The 25,642-nt window shown below is 49.0% G+C and overlaps 1 protein-coding gene across 4 annotated transcripts in view; it reads right to left on the bottom strand.

The window, feature by feature from the left end:
- Positions 1-25,642, bottom strand: part of timeout (circadian regulator timeout) — a 320,135-nt gene that overhangs the window by 76,050 nt on the left and 218,443 nt on the right. For all 4 annotated transcript variants that reach the window (XM_089549434.1, XM_089549433.1, XM_089549437.1 and 1 more), the window contains 2 exons: positions 7,002-7,224; positions 4,881-5,023 (listed from right to left, as the gene is read on the bottom strand). In XM_089549434.1, the coding sequence (XP_089405560.1) occupies positions 4,881-5,023; positions 7,002-7,224 (366 nt within the window). The remainder of the gene's footprint in view (positions 1-4,880; positions 5,024-7,001; positions 7,225-25,642) is intronic.

The following is a 25,642-nucleotide window of genomic DNA, read 5'->3' as shown; positions in this document are numbered from 1 at the left end:
AAGGCGGCTGCGTAAGCATCGCCCGGGGGAAAAATAAGGCGGCGCGGGAAGTTCGGGAACGCGGGACGGGAAAAAGCTAGGGAGGAAGAGACTCCCTGCCCTGGAAGGCAGGAAAGCGGATGGGGGGAAATGCATTAGGGCGGAGAAACGCCGATTTTCAGCGAAGGAGCCCGCCGCCGAACCGCTCTCCAAGTCGAAGGAGCGCGCGTCTCTCGCTCACTCGAACGACAAAAGCAGCGCCCAGGCGAGCCTGGCTCCGAAGATGGGAACGTCGTCCCGACCACCGCTGGCTGCCGCCGCCGCAATGTCATATTGCAGAGGCAGAAGCAGCAGCAGCCCTGAGGCGGGCACTCGGTTTCGGAATGCGTCAGGTACAGACACATCCACGGGAAAAGAAAGTATGGGAGAGGAGGTTGACGAGCGCCGACAAATAAGCGAAACACCGCCGCCGAAGTAGTAGCTCCGGGGTAAGCCTCAGAGAGCCACGGCGGTGGTTACCAAATACCGCGGACGAAGAAGAGTGCGGGCACTTTCTAAAGGGAATAAAGGTGAGGGGCCTCCATTATTTTCCACGTGAATCATACGAGGCGAGCGCACGCGAAAATCAAATGTACCGAAAATTAATCGAAGAGGGAGCAAATATGAGAGCAAAATGCAAACCAAAACATATCCCACCAAGACAAAAAAAATCACGAAATCAATTTCGCAATGCAATTGCACTTCGGAGTATGCTCCGGGACATTAGTACTGCTCGTCCTTTGGTTTGCTTGTTTTGTTTTTTCGTAGCTGAGGGCGGGTACTCCAAGGTTCCATTTGCCGGCAGAAGTCTCTACAGGTACCCCTCCAATAGCTCCTCTAGCTGCCCAAACGTTTTGCATCCGTTGCAAGTTTTTCCGTCGACCACCATGTTCAGCAGCAGCTTTTGCCAAGCCAGTCAACAGGAAATACAGAGACAGAAAAGATGAGACAAGAAATGCTGCTAACGGGACAACTAAGGCCACTCTTACTGAAGTTCCTACACGACGGAGCAGGACCGTGGGGTTGTTCCAAGGTGCCACGCACTGTTTTCCTCTGTCCGGTGATCGCCCCCGCATGTTAAGCGCGTTTATGCGCCTTCGTTTTGTAATACCCGCTATGTATAAAAACTGAGGTTTGAATATTTATTTTTTCAGGGTTTCTACAATCGATATCCCCGGTGACGAAAATCTGTTCAAAAAGTGGATATGTAGCCATTTTATCGTGATGCAGAGCTGCATTTAAAAGTTACAAATTACGTCGGTATGCTGAAAACGCTTCAGGCCGTCTGATTTTATCATCGTTGCGGCAAGCTGCAACACCTTGCTTCGCGACAAGGGCATTTGTCAAGCTTTGGGAGCAAGCCAATTAAGCGACAGAAGCAAACAAAGCATGCGAATTTCGCATCTGCACAGCTTGACCAGAGTATCAAGTCCATGTACCGACTGCTGTAGGCACTTTTTGCAATCAAGCGCGCTCTTCAGGGCAGTAAGGAAGGATAACTGCTACCGTTAATGGTGTTGTGCAAAAAGTAGTTCAGAATCTCTCAAGGTGTTTATACAACTTTTTTCCTGGCTTTCCTCGCATCATCTTGTAGCAAAATAAAAATGTTATTTTACTGTCGCAAGTAGGAAATAAAAAAAAATTGCATCACTGCTTGCAATATTTTGAACTATATGTAAGCCTACTTTCCTTTGTTGATTATATGAAACGCTGTCAGCGCAATATTAGCTCCAACGGCGTCTTACGTAAGACGGGGCTTCAACAAGGCGTATGACTCGTCGAAATTATGGCACTATAGAAGCTAAGAGAGCAAAAGTCAACACTGGCAATGGCGCCGGGTTCTGCAACGATGATGCTGAAAACAGCGAATGTGCCAGTTATACGGAACTGCATTACGCAGCCTTATGCCCGGGGTGCCCTCCGGCCGAAGCGCATTGAAACGCGGACTTTCTGGACCGGCGCAGTCACGGTAGCGAGCCTCCTCTGAAAGCAGCCAGCGCACCTTTGCTAGTGCACCCTCTGTCTGCAAGACAGCTCCCAAGGCTGGCCGTAATGGACAACCCAGAAAGGACCTAGGTGTCATTTGGGTCCAGTCACTGCGTTCGGCTGCGTAACAGTGCAACTAAAGTCTCTTTATGAGCTTTTCTAGTGCAACCGACTTCAAAGAACGTCCCACCGAACTTCGAATACAAAACGGCCTCGTTTCCGGCGTCTCGTCGGCGCGCTGAGTCCGGCAGCGGCGAGCGAGCGTGCAGTATCTGTCCCCCACCTGTCGCTACCATGTCCGTCGTCAAAGGAGCAGTTTCCGGCGAGCGGTTTCCCTACCCCGCGTGACCTTGCTCATGGCAACTGATGAGGAACAGGTGCGGGCCACACGTACAACCACCTGCAGACCCCGGGAAGCCACTCGCGGACCTACCGTTGCCTGCGCGATATAAATGGCATCCTCCTCATCCTAAGCTCAACACGTGACGAGGGTGTGTCCAGTAATGAGAGAGTGTGACCATGTGCGCAAAGTAAAATTTTTAGGACTCTCCTTCCTCGGCAAGCCCGGTCTCCATCTAGGTATTTTAGGGAAGGAAAACCCTGTAAAATTCAGCAGCGAGTGCGGCCGAGACGCGCCCTCTTTCCGAGACTCCCTTCTGCTAAGAAGCCTCCTTTTACTGAGAGACACTTTCAGCTGCTCTACAGGTGCACACAATGTAAACAGTTTGCATAAAGTTTTCAGTGTATTCCATCGTAACCCCGTCTCCAGCTTCCTCGTACCTTCTCCGGCCCTACCACGCTGCCCGAGTCCCAACAGCAGATGTCCGAGGTTCTTGCGTGATTATGCCGCAATGCACGCTACTGTTGACAGCGCGCACGACAGTTTGCACTGCCACAGAAATTGGTGAGCACAGGTCTACACTCAGCGCAAAATAGCCGGTCGCTACCATACCAGATGAATTTTCGTCCACATGAAAACAAAACTGCGATTATAATGCGCCACGTTTGAACATGTGCTTAAATTCGTGCATTAAAACGAGAACGCCCCATAGTCCGGCTTTCCAGCACACTACCCAGTGTCGATTCTTGCCATCACCAGCGCCAAACTTCACGCGAAGCTGAGGACTCAGCAGGAGCATGCTGGCGCTGACGAAAAGGACCTACCTTTGGTAAAAGGTTAGCAGCGCAAGCTGCGCGGCGGCCGAAGCTTGGGTTTTGAAATTCCACCAGAACCTCCATGTGCGGGGCCGCACCACACGGTCTTTACCACGAACGGCACATGACGTCGAAAGTTTTCCGCGCACAACGTGAAAAGCATGCGCGTTGCACTTCGCGACAGAAAGAAGGAAAAAAAAAATGGAGGGGACATTTAAACTCCGCCTTAAGGGTACGGCGCGACAGCTTAAACGGGCAAACGCCCATACATGCGGAATTGAGTTTTTATTCGTTCGTTTACTGCAAACCTCAGGACGTAACGAACGAATGCCATGCGACGATCATTTTAGAGCGCAGCTCTTTGGCGTCCGTTCCTGGGTTTCGCGTCGTCGTCGGCGTTGTCGTCGGCCTCGTAACCAGCTCCGCCCCCCTTTCATCCCCCCCCCCTGATCTTGTGTGGCGGATAGGGTGTTCTTCAGTTGCCGACGCGCCGGTTATTTCACGTAGGCCCCGGCACGTCGACGAATACGTGACCACCTTCCCACGGCTAGACCTGGTTCTTAGCGCTGCGGAAGCGAGGGTATCATATTGTTTGTGTCGGCATCGGCGGCGTTGTCCCTGAAACCAACTCCGCAGCTGGGGTTGACTCACTATCGAAAAGGTGAAACAGCTTATTTGCTGCGCTGAAATTTCGCATTAGGAAGTAACGTAATCGTCGGTAATTTTTTTTGTTACAGTGGACTTCGACGGACCTTTAAGTTATGAAACGGTTTCCAGCGTCATGGTTTCCAGAGTCAGACAACGATTTCTTCCTTCTCTCTCGTCACTGTTTGGGTCCCACGAGGCTGCCACTGTAGGCAGACAAACGCCAGTTTACCGCGAAATTTTAAAACAAGCACGTTTACACATATACTGGCAACAGATGCAGCCCTCCAAAAGCGCTGCCATGTTAGATCAATTGAGGCACCCCCTGGAAGGAGCGCGGAACTAACATTTTCAAGCGCCGGCTTGAGTTTCAGTCTCGTTCTCGTCAAAGTTTTTCAATTACGTTCTGCGCACATGCGCCACAGAACTGAACAAAAACTCGTACAACACGTAGCACGCTTTGCGATCTGGAGCAGCTTGGCGCAATTGGCGCAGCAGTTCCCCTATTGCCTTTGTGTCATGCTATGCCGTGCCCCAGTCCGCTACCCTCGGTTATGTTGTCTTCGGAATACATGCCCTACCCATCTTCTTGATTTAGACTAAGATGTGGTTAACCCGCATTTGTTCCCTGGCCCACTCTGCTCTGACCAAGAGAAGGCGAGCGCAGTAGGGTGCGGTAGAAAGCTAGGTGGGCGATAAGATTAAGAAGTTCACGGGAATAAGGTGGCCGCAGCTGGCAAAGGACAGAGTTAACTGGAGAGCGATGGGAGAGGCCTGGCTGATAATAAAGCAAAAACAAAAGCAAAAACAAAAATGAAGCTTGACTGTGATGCTGAATGACCAACTCACGCAACCTTTACGCCGTGATCACCTCGCGTAAAAGCACCGGAATGGAACGGAAAGTCAAAGGAAGCACCGCCACCACAAAAATAGACGAGGGGTACTGTACTTTCCCTACATTACATAGATGGCATGAACTCAGCAGGCGAGGCAAGTTTATTGTTTATCCCCTGATTTCCGCATCCGTTTTGAAAGAATGCTACAAAAATACCAGAGTAAGCAAGTAGCCTACTCACTTTCCCCCAGTGCCGTAGCCATGTACAAGCTCGTACGCCTCCTTGGTGTTCTTCCAGAACAGTGTCTCGGCGAAGGCCAGTTTGTTCTCTTGGGCGGTGGCGACAAACTTCTGCACCACGAACGTCGCGAGGCGGGCCAGCTCCTAAATGGAGATGAGCAAGCAATGAGATTTCCTGCAGCGGCAGCGAAGACTGCCAGCTCCAATTACATCTAATAAGCGTGGACTGAGCAGGCTCAAGGGTCGCTCTGAAGCCTTCGCTTGCAGTTTGTGTCTGATGCGTCGCGTTTAGCTTTCTTTTTTTGTTTGTTTTTTGTCGTTATTATCTTTTGTCGGCTGCCGTTTCAAGTGCCTATTTAGACAGTTTGCTCTTGCGGCTTGGGATACTCTTCCGCGCATCCTTCGTTACTCAGTCTATCACCTCAAAATCCAATTATGGGACGCACCCTTAACTGGCACCGCTGCGCCGGGAAAAGAAGATGCCTTCGCAAGGCTAAGAATGGCACGGGCTCTTCTCCCTTAAAGCAAGTGCCCGGCGGCGTACGGTCCGTGCATATGCAACGGCGTCCGATCCATTATATTTTACATATGCTGTGTTTTTTTTAAGGTTCTTTTTTATATTTTCACCAATGCGTTCGAAAGCAAGCTATTTTCATATCTCTTAGAAGAAACCGAGCGAACACTGGCATTTGATTTTCATAAGCGCGCCGCACACGATTCGAACCAAACAGAAACCGAGGCGGATCGCAAACGAACGGGCAAACAGAGAAAACCACTAGCACGAAAAAAGTGAAGATGTGGCATATGATCTACACGCAAATGACGACAGCCAAAAAGCAGACACTTCTTTCAAGCGAAACAAATATGCATGGTCTGTTCTGAAAGTAGTAGGACTGATTTTTTTAAACAAAATTTATTCAAGAGAATACTACAAACGATTACCATTTTTCAAGGTAGCACCCTTCCGCACCTACACGCTGCTGCCTATGAGTTTTACATTTTTTGTACGCCTCCAGGAACGCCTGGACCAGAATGCTGTTTAGCTCCCTCGTCACGGCCTGTTGAACCACCTCAACCGATCCGTGATATTTCCCCTCGAGCGTCGATTTTATTCTCGGGAATAGAAAAAAGTCTGGCGGGGCCAAGTCGAGGCTGTAGGGGGGCTGTAGGCAGCGTTGCCGCCTTGTGCTGGGCAAAAAATCGGGGTCCTCATTCACACGATGAAGATCCTACCGGTTGGCTTTTTCCTCCTCTGGCAACACTCCCGGCACCAACTTCGCGCACGCTTTCCTTATGGATAAGTTTTCTGTCACGATCTCAAAAACTTGGGTTTGAGGAATGCTGAAGTCATCATTACAATCACTGTTAAGTAAATGTTTCACTCGCTACACATTTTCGTTGGTCTTGCTGGTCGAAGGGCGTCTGGAGCGGTTGTCTTCCTCCACTCTTTCCTTACCTTCTCGGAACAGCTTGTGCCACTCAAAAAACACCTGATCTACCCATGGAAGCGTCACCGTAGGCCTTCTTAATCATGTTGTGAGTCTCTTTGCCCGTTTTACTAAGATTTACTCAAAATTTGATCGCGTATCGTTGATCGAGCAAAAGCTCGACTATTCTGCGTGACGAGACGTTTCGACAGGGGTTCACAGTACAAGCGACCTCCTCTTTTCAGCGGCTGAGAGCCTACTGCCGATTTTTCCCAGCTTTCCCAATATCCCCCTTCAACGATCCTGCACGCGCAGACCAGCTCTCTTCCGCCCGTTCGCCCAGGAAAAAACCAGTCCTACTACTTTCAGAACAGACCCTGTATAATCAGCTAACTACAAAACGCGAAAAGCTCACAACCCAGAAGCGTATAATGCGCTGCCATACTCGGCGTTCCATTTTACTGAACACAGATTTCGCCGAAGAAGGCGGGAATAAATAGTTAGGCAGTGTTAGGTAATTAGTTAATACGCTCTGACACGATACCTGTGTGCTCTTGATACCAACTCTCCAAAAGTGGAGTTCTACAGTCACTTCATAAACAATTTTGCGTTGAACAAAGTGAAACGCCATGTACGCACCACCAAAGGCAGAGATGCAAGCCGGTCACGTGCTTAGGCTTCCAAAGGAGCCTCACCTTGAGAGTGCCGTCGACTCTATCCGCTGGCAACGAGCGGCAGTCGTGTAGGATGCGCTGGAAAGTCTTGAAGACGCTGACTTGGAAAAGCATCGGGTACATCTTCAGGTCCCAGGCGAGCCGATAGAGCATGCGCAATACCTGCTGATTCGTGGCCGCGGAGTTTGAGCGGTAGTGATAGAGCAGTTTGCAGTAGGCGATCACCACTTTCGGGTTGGCGAACCTGCAGAGGCAACGATGCGACACGATCGGCACAAAAATCGCTATGGACAGGAGGCAAATATGACGAACGTGTCCCTAGAGCAACCTCAAAACAAAAACAAAACATAGGTGAATAACTGGCTTGAGCGGCATTACGTTTTTGTACACATAGACTGGTTTGGTTTTTGGTTTTTATGGGCTTTAACGTCCCAAAGCGATTAAGGCTATGAGAGACAACGCAGTGGAGGGCTCCGGAAATTTCGACCACCTGGGGTTCGAAAACCAAAAAAAAAACAAGCATAGACTGGAAGCACTTCACTCAGCTACCCTCACAAAAAGAGAGTGTACTTAAAAGAACATGGCAAAACGGACGATTACACACGCTGGAAGGTCAAGCCCACTCTCGCTAGTACTTTAATGTATACAGGAGCCAACCGCGTCAGCCATCAAAAACTGAAAGGAATTACAAATAACAATGAAAGACAACTAGGTCGAACACGTGCTAAGGAGTTTGATGTCGCTGCCGTCAAAAGCAAAGGAAATGAGACCAATTGCGAAACCGCAAAACGTACGACAGCCTGAAATGTCGGAATTCAAATCGCAAGTGGATGAGAGACTTTGAAAGGCCCAGTTAAAGCTGCAGTGAATCAGCAGTCCGCGCTTAAAAAAAAAAAAATTAATCCTGTAAAGGAAGGGAGGTCACACACAAGGGGCACATCGGAGAAGGCAAGAAAAACAAAACAAGGCGTTTAGTCGAGATTCCCAAATTCGAAGATGAATTAAATCGCACGGTCACCAATAATCTTCCTTACTAGCCGAATACAGAGCGCAGCACACATACGCGACTGACGGCAAGGCACAGTGATGTGCTCAAATGCTTGGCACAGAGACGTTGGGCTGAAAGCCGCTCACAAGCCATTCAGAGCGCCAATAAGAACGGGCATTACGCGTAAGGAGCGAGCCGTGCCTCAAGCAGAAGCAATACTGGAACCGGAATGGACATTCAACGGCGCTTCAGATTTGGAGAACTGGACAGAAACTTCCAAGACTGCACTTGGACAGAGGCGACTTGAAAGGGAAAGCAAGACACACACGCACAGACCAGCGTATTTGTTTATTGTTCGCGGAACTGAAGCGCTTTTGAATCGCACTGCCGCCAAAAGAAACCCAGCGGCTCTCTGGTGCTGGCAGAGAATGATTATTCCTTTATAAGCAGCACGATTCATCGCGGGCTATCGCTATAAGCGGCTGGACAACTGATCACGGCGTTTGCGGAAGTATGAAGGTGCTGCAGGCAGAACCAAGGATTTTGAAGCACTTCCTGTTTTTAAAAAGCATTGCACAAGCTTGGGGAAGCACAGAGAGAGAGAAAAAAGAAAAGTTGGTGCGAACTCGGTTGAAAGACGTTCTTTTGAAGGCAACCCGCTGAGACTCTGAAAAGCCGGTTCGAGACCAAACACTTGAAGATGAGCATACACGCTTCTTGCGACTTATTCCTGCAAGAAGAATATCGGGTCCCCCTTAGCCTGCCGCTTTAGAAAATATTCTGATTTCACATTTTTCCCTTTTTCTTTTTCTTTTTCAATCTGCAGATACCCCATGACGGCAGCTTGCGGCGTATGAGTCACAGAAAGCACGGAACAAAAATAATACAATGTTAGACTTGTGCAGAGCGGCGAAAAGGTTTACTCAACTTCTTCAAATGTTCGCTAGCATCCAGCTATGGCATCAGAGAGTGATAAAAAAAGGTTCAAAATCGTAACTAAAGAATAAAAGCTAAATATAAAAAAAGGTTCAAAATCGCAACTAAAGAATAAAGGGTAAATATAAATGCGCTTCGTGCAGCTGCCGCAAGCAATGCACGAAAAGCGTTCTAAAGCTCGATCAGCGCCGCACTAGGACTTGTGGTATAGTAGATGGAAAGCAAGACGACGAAATAAACTTAAAAACGCCTAGATCAATGCCGCAAGTCAGACAAATGAGCACCCCACTGGAAGAGATGGTTGCACACAGAAAAATATGAGGGGCACTCAGCAGTCTAACCAGAAAGGAGTAAAAAAGGGACTAATATGTCCTATAGTGCACTACCTTTTATAAAAGGGAGAATGCTTGAGGACAGCTTTCTCCCTGTTTACTCCCATTTAGCCCCATTCGAGCATACTCCCTATTAACTTCCGAATGCCGCATACAAAACCTACTTATTCCACAGCATTCGGAAAAAAGGTGCTTTACAACTGCATTCACAGACAATCAGCAGTAGGTTCTCTCGTTGGGCCATCCCAACATTTCTGATAAACGCGCCCAAAGCACTGAAATACTCAGTGTGCCGTCAGAGCATACAAATGCATACTTGACTACCTGTTCGCCTAAACAAAAGCGCATACCACAATCGCTAGTCGTTTTAAGGTGATCCGATTTTTCCAGGTGTTCCGTCACAATGGAACGAAAATTTCCCAGCTAAAAAGACCGCGATCTGCAATACTACACAAGCCATCAAAAACAACCAAAGTTACTCAAATTTTAAAATAAGATTGAAAGCACACTATCCCATTCTTAAGAGAATGAATTTCGAAAGAAAAAGTTTCCCCTGCACGCTCTTAAAGGTTTCCTACCTTCTTCCGGACATATGGCGGCTTTAGAAGGACCATGGGGCCGATATGCGTTGTCGGTCATAAAATTCGCGATGGGCTGGATGAAAGTGACGTCATTACACCGGAAATGACATCACTTTGGTAAAGGAATCAACAGCTGCTAATGCTATCGCACAGCACAACACATAATGAAATCAGGACTAACTATTTGGGCAATAGCCTCCGCAGCTACGCAAATACGCGTCAAGCTTAAAGCCTTCCTAACGCGTTCGACAGCTAAAGAGCGACTGTCAGGGTTGTTTTCACCATCCTACTCCCCAACCCTTCCTAAATAAAGAAGACCGTAGAAGGGCACAGAAAAACATCCGGGGAAATTTTTCGAACTTTGCCGCAATCGAAATACAGCCTCCACAACTGAGAAAAAAAGAAAACAAAAAATAGTCGCTAGCTCCAGCTTGAGAGGCGGAACACCACAGCAATAGAGAAACTGCTGAGGGATCCCACTGTGACTCCAGACTACTAAAAAGAAAGTTCCTCGACAGATGTCTCAAGAAAGAAACACTGATAGGAACGTGCCAATGGTTGAAACGAAAACTGGGGACGCACAAACCATGGGCTGCATTACCAAACCGAGCGACACAAGATCCGTTCCCGAAAAAAGAAAGCACTGCGTCACTCGTGTTTGAGAAGTGTGGGAGGCGGATACGCGAGTAGCGGACAAACTACGGAGTAAGCAAAGCGTCTCGCTTCGTTATTACTCCAAATGCCATCAAACCCGTAAAGTAGTCAGAAGGAGCGCAACAAAAAGAAAAAAAAAAAGAAAAAAAGAGTACGCGGTATTATCGCAGCACTCGCTCCCGCATTCCGCACAAAAGATGCCCGCCTCTGTGCTAGGAGGAAAGCGAGCATGAATAATTTCTGTAAGAGCAAAGGATCCCATCAAGCATGCGCATAAATTAGGCCACTGAACGAGAAAGTGCGCCATGCGACGAAGCGCAAGGCCTTTTAATTGGCGCCCTGCAACAAGCGGGAGCGGGCACACCAGGGACAAGTAGAAAAAAAGGAAAGAATAAAGAGCATCGCAAGGTTCATTATTGCTGAGAGATCGAGGATTACAAACACTACGGGGGCGACAACGACCACACAGATCTAGTGGAGGCAGATGAGACGCTGCCCTAATCAGCAGCAACACAACGCTGCTACAAAGAGAACGTGAGTCATGCGTTGCGATTGCCTGAGCAGCGACGAGCACCGAGGCAAGACCAAATTTATAAAGAAATAAAGGCGAGCCTGAAAACAGCGAAGATTAAAGCATCGTGCGTATCTTCTTTCTCATGACAAGGACGCGATTTTCCGTGGCTCACATTTTTGTTCACCTTTCGTAGTCTCGTAGCTGAAGTTGTACGTGCAAGCATTATTATATCCTTGTGATCGAATTCTCTGCGATGATGTGCTATGGAAAATGCATCTTTCCCCAGGCCCCATCCCTGCAGGCCTAAACACGTTATGCACTGTGCTCTTTGGTAAAGCTGCCTTTTCGTCATTAAAACGTAATCATCATCAGTATCAAGAGTAACCAGGCTTGCTTCTCAGTCGTATCGTGGAACACTTACGCCACTCCTCAGGCTCTCAATCTCTGTAACGTAAGGAGACCCTTGTCCTCACCTTCCAAGGCCTTTTTGTCCTTGGGAAGCCATAAGGGCAGCACTATACGAAAAGTAAGCCATTAAGCCTCGTGTAACTTTTGGCACTGACGGCACGCACAGACACAACCGCCAACAGCGAGGTAACAGCAACCCACTTGAAACGAGAGTGCTCTGCAAGGGACTCTGAAAGCGTCACGCACAGAGGACTGACGAAATACGGCTGTTCTCTGCAGAGAAGCAATGCAGTGGCGCAATGCCCACACGATTCCCGCCGAGCTAGGCGCGCAGCGCGTGGCCTAACGAAGCGTGTGAAATAGCACACCGACACTGCATGACCGAGCAAGACTAACAAGACAGCCCGAGAAGAAACAGCGTTCAAAGAATGATAACGTGTTTCATCAGATCGCAGCCGGCAAGCTTAGTTACCTATACGTCGACAAATATTGTTCAATCTGGCCCCACGGGCACTGTCTCGTAACCCTCACCTTTGCCACGCTTAGGCGAAGGAGACGGAAATGCTGGGAACACAGATTTCCCTCCGTGGAGAGGCTTGCCTGGCTCAAGTGAGGAGGTTCGGGAGGTTCAGACGCGCTTATCGGTGTTCTGCACCTCCGTGTCAAGCGCTGAACGTCGACGCAGTAGAGAGAAACGACAGGCCATGCGCTACTTGCAACTCTTTGTTGTTTGGTTGCAGCTGTTTGTTGTTTGGAAAACGGGAACGTACAGTCGCGCTCAGTATGACTTTCAACGTTCCGGTGGCCACCTCATCCTGGTTTCCGCTTGATAGCAATTCAATTCGCCATGCTGCACAGCACCAAGTATGCGGGCACAATGCTGGGAGGCTATGTACAGAACTTGGCAGCAGTGCCCGACTCGCATGGCTTCTTAAGTGAGCTCGTAACACCTGATGCTTGTTGCAAGTCATATCACACGCGATAGTACACAGCGTAGCAGTACAAAAAGCACGAGGGATAACACATACGCGGCACAGGAACTTCAACAACGCAGGTATAGGGAGGCGCTTTCATCCAGCCTCTGCTTCGCAGACAAGTTAGGGCTCCCTCAGTTTCCGAGCTGTAGTCGGATGCAACTCAAAAACGAAGCGGCTTTTCATCGTCAACGGACGTACCCACTCCTAGCCAATGGCGTCGGCCGATTCTCATGACCCTGCTAGGGTGACAATGCAGGGAGCGGCATGACAAAGCAGGGAGGGGACTATACCCGACGATGGAAGGAAGAACTGTACCCTTTCATTTGTCACTCCCTGCATTTCCACGCTAGTAGGGTAATGAGGATCGGCCTACGCCATTGGCTGGAAGAGAGTCTTTTGACGGGGAAAAGCCACTTCGTTATTGAGTTGTATCCAACTATAGTATGCGTGCCAAAAGATCATGTCAATGAGAGAACACAGTCTCGCAGTCACAGTATATGCACTGATGGGGAAAGCGTGAGCCAATTCAGTTCTGAAGCGTTAAGTGATGCCCTCGTTGTCGGCCGCTCATAAGTCAGCCCGTTTGGAAAACAACAGTTGTGGCTCATTCCACGAGCGAATTTCGATGTCCCGTTTACAGCCAGATTATTCTGGAAACAAGTCGTTTGTTGAGCTACTTGGTATTCCATGACATTCCGTCCTTATCGGTGCGTGCTCTATTCGTCTTCTTCACTGTCCGTCCCCGCCTGTGTGCGCTGTTTGAACCTACAGATTATTATTCTTTCGCGTGTTCCCCCATTCATTATTCTGACAGAGTTACGGAACTTTTCAAGACGCGATAAAGAATGCAGTACATTTCTGCTTTACGGCGACATTCTTGCAACTAGTGAGTATTAAAAAAAAATTGTGAGTGCACACAATCGCCACCAGTCTGACCTTCTTACGAACATTTTCATCATTCGCACTGTTCGCTTTACCTTTGACATTTCTCAGTAAAGTGTCTGGAGCTGCGCATAAAGCAGAAAAGCCGGTCCATTAGGGCTTCAAAACATGACTGTGAAAGGTTTCAAGCTATAGAGAGCAATCGCGCGTTTAACCGCCTTTGAGTGCGCAGGATCAAATGGCAGCAGTTCCTTACCGACACGTGGATAATACATCCAGCAGCCATCTTCCGATACAACAGTAATATAAATTTCAAAAAAATGCGGACCTTTCTCGTCGGCAGTTGACAGGTAAAATATGTATTTTTCCATATTTTACAAAGCAGAATAAAACGTCCTCCAACGTGCGTGGGCAGGTAACGTCGGGCTGTTTCTTCAAAGCTGGCCTTCTAGATAGATTATGCTCATGCCCTCCCGAAGGGAAAAAAAATCTGCAGACATATAGAAATATACATCACGATTTCACCAAAAGACATTTGCTAGATGTATCGTCCACGTGCCGGAAATTGTTTCCATTGAATCTGCGACTCGAGACGTTTAGATGTGAGATTGCTTTAGCGTATTTTGAATTTGAAACCACTTTCGTAAACTCGTGAAGCCACAAAACAGAGGAAACCTTCACAGACAGACAGTTTCTGAAGCTGAAATCGACCGGCTTTCCTTCTTCAATTTTATGCGCTATCGATTGACAAGACGCCACTTATTAAATTTAAAGCGTAAAAGAAGTGAAAATTATGTGTATCCACTAACTATAGATCGGCAGCGATTGTTTGCACACACAAAACGCATAAACCGAGCCTCGTGGGCGTGAAACTCAAAGTTCCCGCGGTGTTTTCCGCGCCTGGATGACTCCTCTATTGAAAGCTGTGTATATATTTGAATGGGTTAGCAGTCAGGATTATGGAACAATGGATTTGGGTTTGTAGGTTTAATTTCCCAAAGCGACTTAGGCTATGATGGACGCCGTAGTGGAAGGATCCGGATATTTTCGACTACCTGGGATTCTTTAATGTGCACTGACATCGCACAGTAGAGGGGACGTAGCATTTCGCCTCCATCAAAATGCGACCGCCACGAGGCAGAATCGAACCCGCGACTTTCATGTTCAGTGCGATGTCAGTGCACGTTAAAGAACCGCATGCGGTCGAAATTATCTGGAGCCTTCCAATATGGCGTCCCTCAGAGCCTGAGTCGCTTTGGGATATTAACCCTATAAAACCAAACCAAATGTGCCATAATCCCATTTGCTGACCAATTCGAAACTACGCTCATCTTTTAATAGGTCGCTCTGTCGTGTTCTGTCGGGCACCCTCCAAATCGACAACACGGGAGTTTTCTCTAGTCATTCCTGTGTGGTGCTTTCATTTTGAGAACATCTGCAAGATAAACTGCGGTAACGACTTAAAACACCCAATATCACAGTTCAGAGTCCATTCCGTGTCCCTCCACTGTTTCAGCATTCGAAGACACGAACCGCTGTGGCGCAAAGCCGAATTGTTTCACACAAAGATATAAAACTGTGACAATAAGCGTGCCCAACGGCTTGTAAAAACTGCAGTGCGGAATCGTCCCCAAATTTTGGCTCCTTGAGGAAAAGCATACATCGGTTAAACCAGCTGATGCATCAGTGACAGGCTACCCGAACTGCAATTGCCCCAGAGAAACAGAACGAGGACACGCAAGCGAAATCACTGCAAGGGCTGAGGTTCTGACGCAAGGACGTCGTGTTAACGCGGCAACTGATAGACCCCCAGCAGACAAGCACAACCAGGCCTGAACGCGTGAGCAGTACATCATGGTTGATACACAACAATGAAAGCGCATTGACAGACCTGTGCTGTCGACCTGCCAACGGTCGACTGCTTGACTTTAAACGCTGAAAGTTGTAAGTCGTCTTAGAAACATGCCTTAAAAAACGAATATTCGCGATATATTGTGTTTTACGAGAAAACTAAAGATTGGAGACCACTGCGGTCTGCTGGTCTGAAGAAATGCGAAAACATCTGTGTTCGAAAGTCAAGAACTTTTTCTTTTTGCAAGTCTTCATAGTAACGTGACCCTTGGATGACCTCAGCAACCTTCTTTTGCAAGTCGTCGTTGTCTAACACTAGTACACAACCCTAACACACTTTACTATCATACAAACCACAACGCGTTCATTTCGTGCCCCTCTAACAGGCTTGAACCAACGACGCCTTCTGGAAAATGCGCATGTTGGACCGGCATGCAGAGGCTGTCTTGTCCCCCAGCACACATTTCGGCCAGATGGTGCGCCAGCTGAAAGACACCTACGAAGACAGTAGACACTTTTAGCATGCCGTGTACCGTGTTACCGTAACCGTTACCGGAGTACCAGGTGCCCGCCCACCGCCGCTGAGCCCGCGCTGATTGGTCCCGATGATACACGCGCGCGCACCTGCCGGATACGTGGCGCCATCTGGCGCCGACAAGGCGATCTGCGCATGCGCATTGGCTGCGCACGGGCTCCCGCTACTCCGCTAACGCTAACGCTAACGCTAACACGGTACACGGTACACGGTATGCTAAATGAGTCTAGTGACTATCAACCGTACTGGATTCCGTTACTGATGTCTTGGTTTTCCTTGCAACCGTTTTAACTAAATTGCGTTAAGACGTGTGCTTCAGTTGTGTGGTGCTGTGTTTCCATTCAACTTGCACTGCTACTGGTTGCTTACTTTGTAAAAATATATAGCTCTTTCCTGCATATAAACGCGTGTAATAACTACCATGCTGAAAAAAAAAATAAAACCCCTTCGTGGTGCATGCGTTGCGTGCCAGCCTGGCACACAGAGGGCCTGTGTTTGAACCGCACTTCCGGCGAATTTTTATTTATTTTTTTTTTTCAAATGGTCATTTTCGCGCGGACACGCTCTGATGACACGCTCTGCCAACAGGTCCTGCACACGCCAATCATGAGACAAGAAGTGCTTTCTCATTAATAACTGCACACGGTGAATATATTCCCGTAAGTGTGAAGAGAGGGCGTGTTTCGGCTCCCTAGCATCCCCTCCAATGAAAGAAAAATTTGCTGCGGAGTATAGCTCGTATGCTATAGGGAACCCAAGCTCAAGTTTGGGAGCGCGACGCCAGCGCTGCAGCGGCGAGCAGCGGAAACTCGGGGCGGCGCCGTAGCAGACGCCCTGCTAGCTTTGTGTGCACGTGCGACGGGAGAATCGCGCGAGGCGCAACCTTCGCGCTGACAGACGCGGTCTCGGCGAAGCAACAAGGAGGTAGTACGAAGGCCGTAATGTAAAAACCAAAGCGTACGTACACGGTGATCCACTCTTACCGCGAACAAGCGAGTATGCGGCCGCGCTCTTCGGAGAGCCAGTGAGTCTGTCCCTACCACATCGTGGTCCCTACCATGCACGAAAAAAGTGGCAGACGACGCGCAGGCAAGTCGCTCGCTGCTCGATTTTCCAGCCTTGCGACGGCGAGTCGCAAACCGCTGAACTAATCGGCGAGACAGTCGAGCTTTTGGCAATGACGCCGTCCGCGGACAGTCGAGCTTTCGGCAACGACGTCGCCCGCGGCCACGCCGGGCGACGAGCTGCGCTGCTCCCTCGCTGCCGTAGTCGTCGCTAAGCCTAACCATTTCGCATCGATGCTGCAGCTGAGGGCACTTCGGAACTGGCCAGCGCTGTAATAAAGGTGCTACTCGCGTCACCGTTTTACTATGTTCACCGTCGCATAATAAAACAAAGACGTGATCGATTCCCGTGATGCCTTTAACGGCGGAGCCAGGTGACAACAGGCGAGCAGCACTGGGCATCAGCAAAGCGGCTTTGGAAAAGAAATATGCTTGTATCGCAGTTATCACTTCTACCAGCAGCTCGGTATTGGCCAACGGTCCTCAAAAATGATTCATTTTTGACATTGCTCTACTCCAGGGTACGGTATGAACGCGAACAAACAATATTAGCGTATTTTTCTGACGGCGGCGGCAGGCAAACAGGTCGGCAGGCCGGCCCTGAGAAGCGCGCCGCTGTCGCTGTCATCATGACGCTTATACGACTGCGGTGCACATCAATACCGTCACGACATCCTCCTGGTCGCCGTAGTGCATTGCGAATCGCACCGAGCGCGAGTGCAGGAGACGCGGTCAAAGCAGACGAAATTCTCGAAAACGCGCAAGCAATGTTATTCCGGAGAGTTTTAGTTTCAAGCGAGAAGGCGACCCGCAGGTCGCACTTGCAAGTGTGAACAATGGTGGTCAAATGTTTAGGGGGTTCCCCCAAGGTGGAGTAGAATGTTGACGAACTGTTGCCTGGTCGCATGTCCTTTCGACTCGCACGTAAGTGGATCGCCCTGCGCATCGCATGCAACAACTGACAACAAGTGTCTCGCTTTATTTCGCAGAGCTGATAGTACTTCGCATATTTCGAGCATATAATTATACAGTGGACTTATCTCTAGTTACATGTCATACAGTACGACGTTAATACTCACTCGAGAAACGCATTCTACAGTCAAATGGGCTTCCTCATCGTCGATCGTCTGCTCCACACAGTAGACGCGACTAATCAGTTTCCCCCCTTTAATTAAGTTTGCATTGCAGTACTGCGCGTCAGTCTGAACGATCTTATTGTGGCTCATGCAGGCGACACATCGCGACAGCGCGGGCGCGCGCACGTGCAAGAAAGCGCGCGTGCAAAGAAGCGTGGTGAAAGCAGCGCGAGCAGCGATCAGCACCCCAGTTTTTACTTTTCTCCCATAGATGGCGCTGCACATCAGGCGCAGCAGCGCCACCCGGCGATGCTTTGGGAGCCTATACTGATGCATTCTTAAAAAGAAGTAACACCAATGTGCCTCAGCTCGTGCAAAGCTCGTATGAACATGAAGGTCGGGTGCATATGGCGGCGACGTCGCCTAGCACTGCGGATACCCCTGCCGTGTACAACAACCAGCAGAACATTCCCGCATACCGCATGGAAACGCCCTGCTTTGTTCAGCGGGTTCTGTGCGCGTGGTCGACCAGGAACAGAAGAGCTATCAATAGGCGCTCGAAAGCGCACGAGAGAGATGGGAGACCTATGCGGGCCGCCGTTAGAAAGAATCGCATCAGAATCGTGTGGCAAGGTTTCGAAATCGAAACCCAACGGGGAAGCTCTCGAAACCGATGAAAAACGGCAAATGCGCTCGCTGCGCCCGCGTCCGTGCTCTCCTATTACCCTCATAGCCGCTTGTGTTGCCAAGGAAATTCTCCATAGCAAAGTTAAATCTTTCATAGATGGAAATACGCAAACGTCATTAAGGGAGAGTTCTGTTTTTCGGCCATATATTGCCTCTGCAGCCCGCTATATTTTAAAGCGCCAATAGCAACGGAGGGATTGAGTAGTAGACAGCTGTTTCAGAGGAAAATAGCTTCGGTAACGCTACCAGTAACGCTCTTTAGTCCTGTACTTGATCGCTGCGGATGTAGCTCATTAAGTCGGGGAAAAAATTTCTGACGAGGTTGCAATAAATCGCTCCAGTTTCGCAAAGTAACACGGAGGTATACGCAGGACTGTCGCAGGCGGGCTCATTCTGCTAAGACCGGAAACGACATCTTTCTCGCAGAGATATCCATAATTCAAAGAGCCGTAAAATGAGGCGCGGGTTGTTCTGAATGCACTCTCAAACTTTAGACACTTCTCACGAGTGCAAAGCAATAAAAACCAAGTTTTTCTCCTGAGTTTCACGAGACACCAGCACCGATGCATTCCGGCGCATCAAATGCGAATCTAAACTATATCACACAGGAAGCACGGATACGCCTTCTACGAATGTAAGAGAGAGTCCAAGCACGCACTGCACAGCCCACGTGATTAGAACAAATATTAAAAGAAAAAATTATTGCAGGTATATTATAATTCGCAACATGATAAGCTGCAAAACAAAGGAAAAAAAAGCGGTGAATTCTAGCGGAAACGAGGAGGCAAAAATAAAGGAAAGTAAGGTTCCTTTCTCACAAGACAGCGAGGCGCAACAGCTGAAACGCCAAAAAGGCGACTATGATAACCCAGGAATCCGGCTGCTGCGTCGCCATGGAAACAAACGCAGCGGTCCCACCTACAGCGTGCACCCCAGTGGGTCGACCAAGCACGACCCAACACAGGCGGAAACTGGCATGGCTAGCCGGAAATGGTTTATTAAAAGCGTCTCTTCCGGGTCATGACGGCGCGGAAGTTCGCGGTAGCCAGGGAGACGCGTATGAGCCGAAGCACGAGCCGCGGCAACCAAAACTGCTGCAGAGGCCGCGACGACCGCAGATGATGTCGGCCAGGATCGGGAAGAACAGAAAAGGAGTGGTACATAAGGAGAGAGGGGGAGAGGAGAGGAGGATGTGCACCCTTATCGTTAAGGATCTCCCGCCTGGCACGGCCATTCTACCACATGCACTTATCTCCGCTTCTTTCGTACATTGGAAGAGGACATTTGTACAGGTCCAGTAGCCGGGAAGCCCAAGAAAGAAGGCGAGAAGGAATACGCAAAAAGCCCTCTGCACGTGTAGCGTACATTGCGAGTTTTGCAAAATGAAAGAAAGATGGGAAGATACTGCCTCCGCTTGGAAAAACGTAGATAATAAAAGCGCTGAGGTCGAAGACCAAAAGCATCAAGATCTTGCCCTTGACTACACAAAAAAAAAACGCTAAATCATGCGCTTTAAAATTAGAGCCAACAATGGCGGCAGCTTTTCGCACTTACTGAGATTTGCCGCAGCGCTACCCGTGTGAAGTGCCTAAAGTTCAAAAGCAGCACAAGGACCTTGCAACGTCCTTGTTGAGAACAGGGCATGAATTCAAATCACCTAAAGTGCAAACGGAAGTTCGCGTACGCAAGAAAAAAATACGCAAAAGCGCGGAGAGAAAATGGAGGAGGAGCACGTGCGCTGGCCTCCGCACGATAAAAAATTAAACGCTGTCCCGTCGCTAAGTGCTTTCTCCGCCGACAGTGTCACCGGATAGAAAACGTTAAGGATTCCAGCAAACCACACAACTATATTGCAAAACGCTAAGGGATCTACTGGTGGTGGTGGTGGTGGTGAAAAACTTTAATCAAGAGAGCTTGAGGGTTAAAAAAAAATAAATAACCCTGCTGCATGGTCGGTATCCTTAGTCCGGGACACCGCATGACGAGGCCCCGTCTCGCGCCCGCTTGACCAGAGCCCTTTGGGACTCCAGTGTGGAGCAGTTGAGGAGGGCAGTCTCCCATGCCTCTCGGGTGGGGGTGGGGGAGGGGGGAAGGTGAGGATTCTGAGTACATGCCCACACCATGTGAAAGATATCGCAGATCTCTCCACAGTGCGGGCAGCGCCCATCTGTGTTCGGATCGAAGTGTTTTGCTATTGCAGGACAGAGAAGGGTTCCTGTCTGCAGGAGGACCACGAGATCATACGCTTGCACTATGCAATAACGCCTATTCAGGTTAACTTGCGTTACTGAGTGACCGCTGTTGGCAGCACATGTAATTTAAAAACAGAGGCCGAATTTCGTACAATTCTTCTCCTACTTGACTTTTTCTGCGACTGCATCATATGCAGAAACAGCCTGCGACGTCAGGGCTATAACATGCATTGCGGTCAGCGGCTGCCGCTGCAAGGCAGGCACTTAACAATGGCAAAAGGCCAAATGTTCAATAGTGAAAACATCGTAATGACTGCGCGCTCTGAATCCCGGCATCGTGACGACATCTGCAAATGAAACTTAGCAAATTTTATTTTTTATTTTATTTATTTACTCTCAGGGCCGAAGCATTACAGAGAGGAGTGGGTGGTACACAACAAAAACAGAACAGGTAACGCAGCACTACAATGTATCCAACCTCTTGAGGTAAGAAGAAAAAATATTCGACGAGAATTTCTTTCCTTGCTCATAAATAACAAACTGGCTCTTGATCCTGCACCCTATTTATCGTTTTTAGCTACACGCATCACACGTCACCATCATCCCGGTTCACTTACCCCGTACTTTGCTAGAACTGACACTTTTAAATTTTCCTTTTTCCCGCGTACCATCAGTGAGTGGAATTCTCTGACATGATAAAATGTAAGCGCATAGTCATCCTGCATGCCTTTTTTTTTTTTTAGTTTTTCTTTCTATTTTACTTGTTATTTCTTTTTATTTTACTTGTTACCCGTGTATCTGTGTTATCTTGTTCTGCTTGGACCTGTAAGATGATCTGCAGTATGAAATAAATAAAATAAAAAAAAAATCAATTACACCGTTTTTAAACAAGTCGGCATTTGTAATGGAGGCGATGGAAGCGGGAAGGTGGTTCCATTCCTTAGCAGTCTTGGGGATAAAACAGATAAAACAATAAAATACGACGAGCGAGCATCTTTATATGCAGTTAAAGTGAGAAACGTTAATAACCATCACGCTGTGGCAGTGCCACTAAGGCTTGCTTGTCATAGTATGGTATGGTATGGTATGGTATGGTATGGTATGGTATGGTATGGTATGGTATGGTATGGTATGGTATGGTAAGGAATGGTATGGTATGGTATGGTATATGGCATGGTATGGTATGGTATGGTATGGTATGGTATGGTATGGTATGGTATGGTATGGTATGGTATGGTATGGTATGGTATGGTATGGTATGGTATGGTATGGTATATTGTATAAAGCTACATGGCCCAAGCGGACACCGTAGTTGAGGGCTCTAGATTAATTTCGAAAACCTGGAATACTTTAAGATGCACTGATATGACACAGTACAAAAGTGCTTGCGTTTCGTTTCCATCTATACGCTGTCGCCACGGCCGCGATCGAAGGCGCATTCTCCGCCTCAGCAGTTCTATAAGGACTGAGCCACCGCGTCGGGACCGTTGCTTATCAAGGCCTCACTGACCCATCTGTACTTATGACAAAAAACAACAAATTAAAATCAACCACTAACAGTTCAGTCAAGACAAAAATAGGGCGGGTAGCGACGCGCGCTTCGGCTACTTCGCGTTCGCGTGCAATGAAACGATATGAGGAACACTAAGCGACGGTCATGGTTATTTTTTTCCCCACAGTTGTCTTCGTCCCATCGTGTTAGCTGCGCAAATAAAGTGAAACGATGTTACGTTCATCATGCACGTAAGTAAATTAGCAGCATGGTACAAATGCTTACGCAACACCACTCAGGGATATTGCAGGCCGTGATCTGTAAAGCGTGCTTCTCTGTTAAGCGCGCAAGTGCTGCAACAGAGCCGGTCAAGAAAAGTCGGAAGCAACGCTTTTCCCAGCGTCCAAACCTGACAGATCGTTTCTAGCGCGGACTACAAGAGTACAAAAATGAAAAAGCAAAATGAAATCCAAGTCAAATATATTTGCATTTTCTGCCGCGGAAGAAATGTCTCCGAGACCACGCAATAAAAATGCAATGAACAGCATCGGCGTGCTGACATCGATAAGGTTCTGCACCCAACCACTTTAAGGTACTTTCCAGCTGCAATGAATCCTCGCAGCACGATGGGGCGGTCTTCGCCGTCCTTTTCGCGCGAAGTAATATACTTCTGGTGTGCATTCGCCTCGGGTGTTCATTTTTCCTACAGCAAATCAAAATACAGCTGCTTTCAGAAGGGGTGCTTAAAGCTCCCGCAGCAGTGATTCCATCCAAACAACCTAGCGGAGCTATCGGGAGAAGTCCAAACCGTGGGATCCGCCTGCATCCTTGGATGCAAGAGTAAACCAACGCACTGTACGACAGCGCGAATCTCAAGCTCTATGCGGGAGCTATCGAGAGCTTGCGAATCTAGTGAAAGCTGTTGCAAGGCTGGACTCGGAGGCGTCACCTACATCGGCGAGTGTCTCGCTGAAACTCAGCCACAGCAGCACAGAGCCTACACGCCTTTTCGAAAGCGCACTAGTCCAATGGTGGACACGAATGGCCAGCAAGAAAAAAGATAACAAAAAGGAATGTAAAAACGAACACACGCCCAGTACATGGCAGGAAATGGGCCCAATCCGAGGCGGCCGACGGTGATGGAAACCGCCCGCCGTGAGGCGGCAGCCGGGGATAAACAGGCGCGAGATTAGCGCCGGAAGAGAAGGCGCGACTGGCGACGACAGACAGGAGCCGCGATAAGTGTATCAAGTGTGGAGACATGGAGCGGGCCGCGCGCGCCTGGCGCTGACAACGAGACGCCTCGAAGGTACTAAGTCGCCAGCGCGAAAGATTGCCGGCCGCGGCCGACGCGTGCGGTGGGCCATTTGCCGCCTGCCCCAGTTTCGTGTCTCACACACTCGCTCGCTCTCGCTCTCTGCGGTGCCCTTCGGCCGTTCAGAACCATGCTCGCGATGCCGGCATCCCCCTCTCTCTTCCTTTTTTTCTTCCCGCCTTCCGTACGCTCCGCGCTGGAGTAGACACAAGTGTCGGACAGTGTCGGTGAGTAAACTAACCAGCTGCATACTCAGCACCGACCTAAGTAAGCAGAGAAAACACGCTGCGTTAAAGAACGCATGATTTTTTTTTATTCTGTTTAACATTACGTTGGATCCGGCTATTGAATAGCAGCATCGTTTCTCCATATTGCGATAGTGAAGCGAAGGCAAGATAACTAATGGTCATTAAGGGAAACGGATTGGATTCTCAGAGAAGGCAATAGTAGCAGGGGGCGAAAGGACGTTAGGCAGGCGGACGAGATTAACAAGTATGCAGGGATAAGGTGACCGCGGCTGGCACAGGACAGGGTTAACCGGAGAGATGTGGGAGAAGCCTTTCTCCTGTAATGAGCGCAGTCAGGCTGTGACGATGGCGATAATGATACAAAGAGCCGTATGTATGGTGCTAGCCCGGAACTTTTCGTTTCACCAAACAAAACAAAAATGAACTTACAATGCAAGCAAAAGCCTCCACGAGAACACCCAGACAAAGTTTGCGCCTGTGTCTGCTTCTTTTTTTTACGAACTTGACACGTCTGAAGGAAGAACACCACGAACCGGCGCCGCTAATGCAGCCCTAATGCGCCAAGACACTTTGCATTACACAAGCAGTGCAGTAATAACGAATACATACAAACCAGCTGTATCGAGCCAGTTCCCGTTCATTCATCTCAAAAGCAAAACGTCACAACACCAATCCTGCCCGAGCACTAAGAACGATTAGCACCAGTATGGTTAGCACGCAAAGCCCATTAAGATTGGTTTGGCCGAGGCCGAAGCACAACGAACAGGCGGGAACCACGTAGCCAATCTGGCACGTTCCGGCGCGTAGCAGCACGCCAACCCAACCACTTTCCGAAAGAGAAAAATCGAGAGGGAACCGGTACAGCGCTCAACATGCATTACTGGTAATTGGCACGCGCGGGAACCGGAGAAGTAAGCCGGCAGAGCACAAAAGAGCCCCATTTTTTTTTTTTTTTTCCGTGGCCGATCGACAAAGCGCGTGCACTGCCGGAGAGATTTGCAACGTGCCGTGTTCTACGTGTCAGCCTCGGATGCGCGGAGCAGTGAAAGCCCGCAAATAAGGAGCCAAGCGGGCCTTGCTCTCGCTGTCAAAAGCGCAGCGGGTTCGAGAACGGCGCAGGAGCAGGCGCTCCTAATGAGGCGTTATTCAGCTGCTCCCGTCCAAATGCAGCTCAAATTGGATCCGCAGCGCGGTTTTCCCGCTGTTAGGCCTGACTGCGAAGTAAAGTGAAAGCGAACTACTTACAAACAGGACCGGCACAAGTCCAGAATCGGAGCAGCACCGCAAACCACACGCATTGGCGATAACCAACAAAAAAAAGAAAAAAACAAGGGAAATATAAAAGTAGGCAAGCCGATAACTGACGGCAACGCATGTTCCCGGAAGTACACAACTACGCGTTTGTGGAACCCTGAACATTTACCGCATGCTAATATTAGAAAGATTCAAGCCGCAGGAGAGGATACCAGTAGCAAAGCTTTGCCTCCCTTGCCGTTTTATTATTTTTTCAGTGAGCCTGTGCTTCCGATGTTAATAAAAAACAAGAGTAGATCCACCCCGAAACTCCGTAAGAGGATTTTCGGTTCAGCCGACCAATGCGCGTAGGAGTAACGCTCATTAAAACCGAGTGGAGCAGCTTCAGCATAAGCGATTCACTCGTGAATAACAGTCCTTAGAAAGGCACGTATGAAACTTGTTCGCTAAAAGCGCTGCCCTTCTTTATTACTGCCAGCTCCGGCTTTCGACCCAGGCTCCGTCACAAGCGACTAAACACTTGCGGCAATTCCCTTCAGCGAATCGAGTTTTCCAGCAGTCGAAGCGAACGCGCGGAGCCTGCGATGAATTCCACGAGGAATTCGCGCAGGCGAGCGGGCGGCGCGATTCGCGGCTCGAGCAGTAACTGGAGCGCGCGGCTTCGAACTGGGTCGCT

The sequence above is a fragment of the Amblyomma mixtum genome, chromosome 6, assembly GCF_055824585.1.
Source record: "Amblyomma mixtum isolate Tamu chromosome 6, ASM5582458v1, whole genome shotgun sequence".
Classification (NCBI taxonomy): domain Eukaryota; kingdom Metazoa; phylum Arthropoda; class Arachnida; order Ixodida; family Ixodidae; genus Amblyomma; species Amblyomma mixtum.
This window is presented reverse-complemented; position numbering and strand designations above follow the sequence as displayed.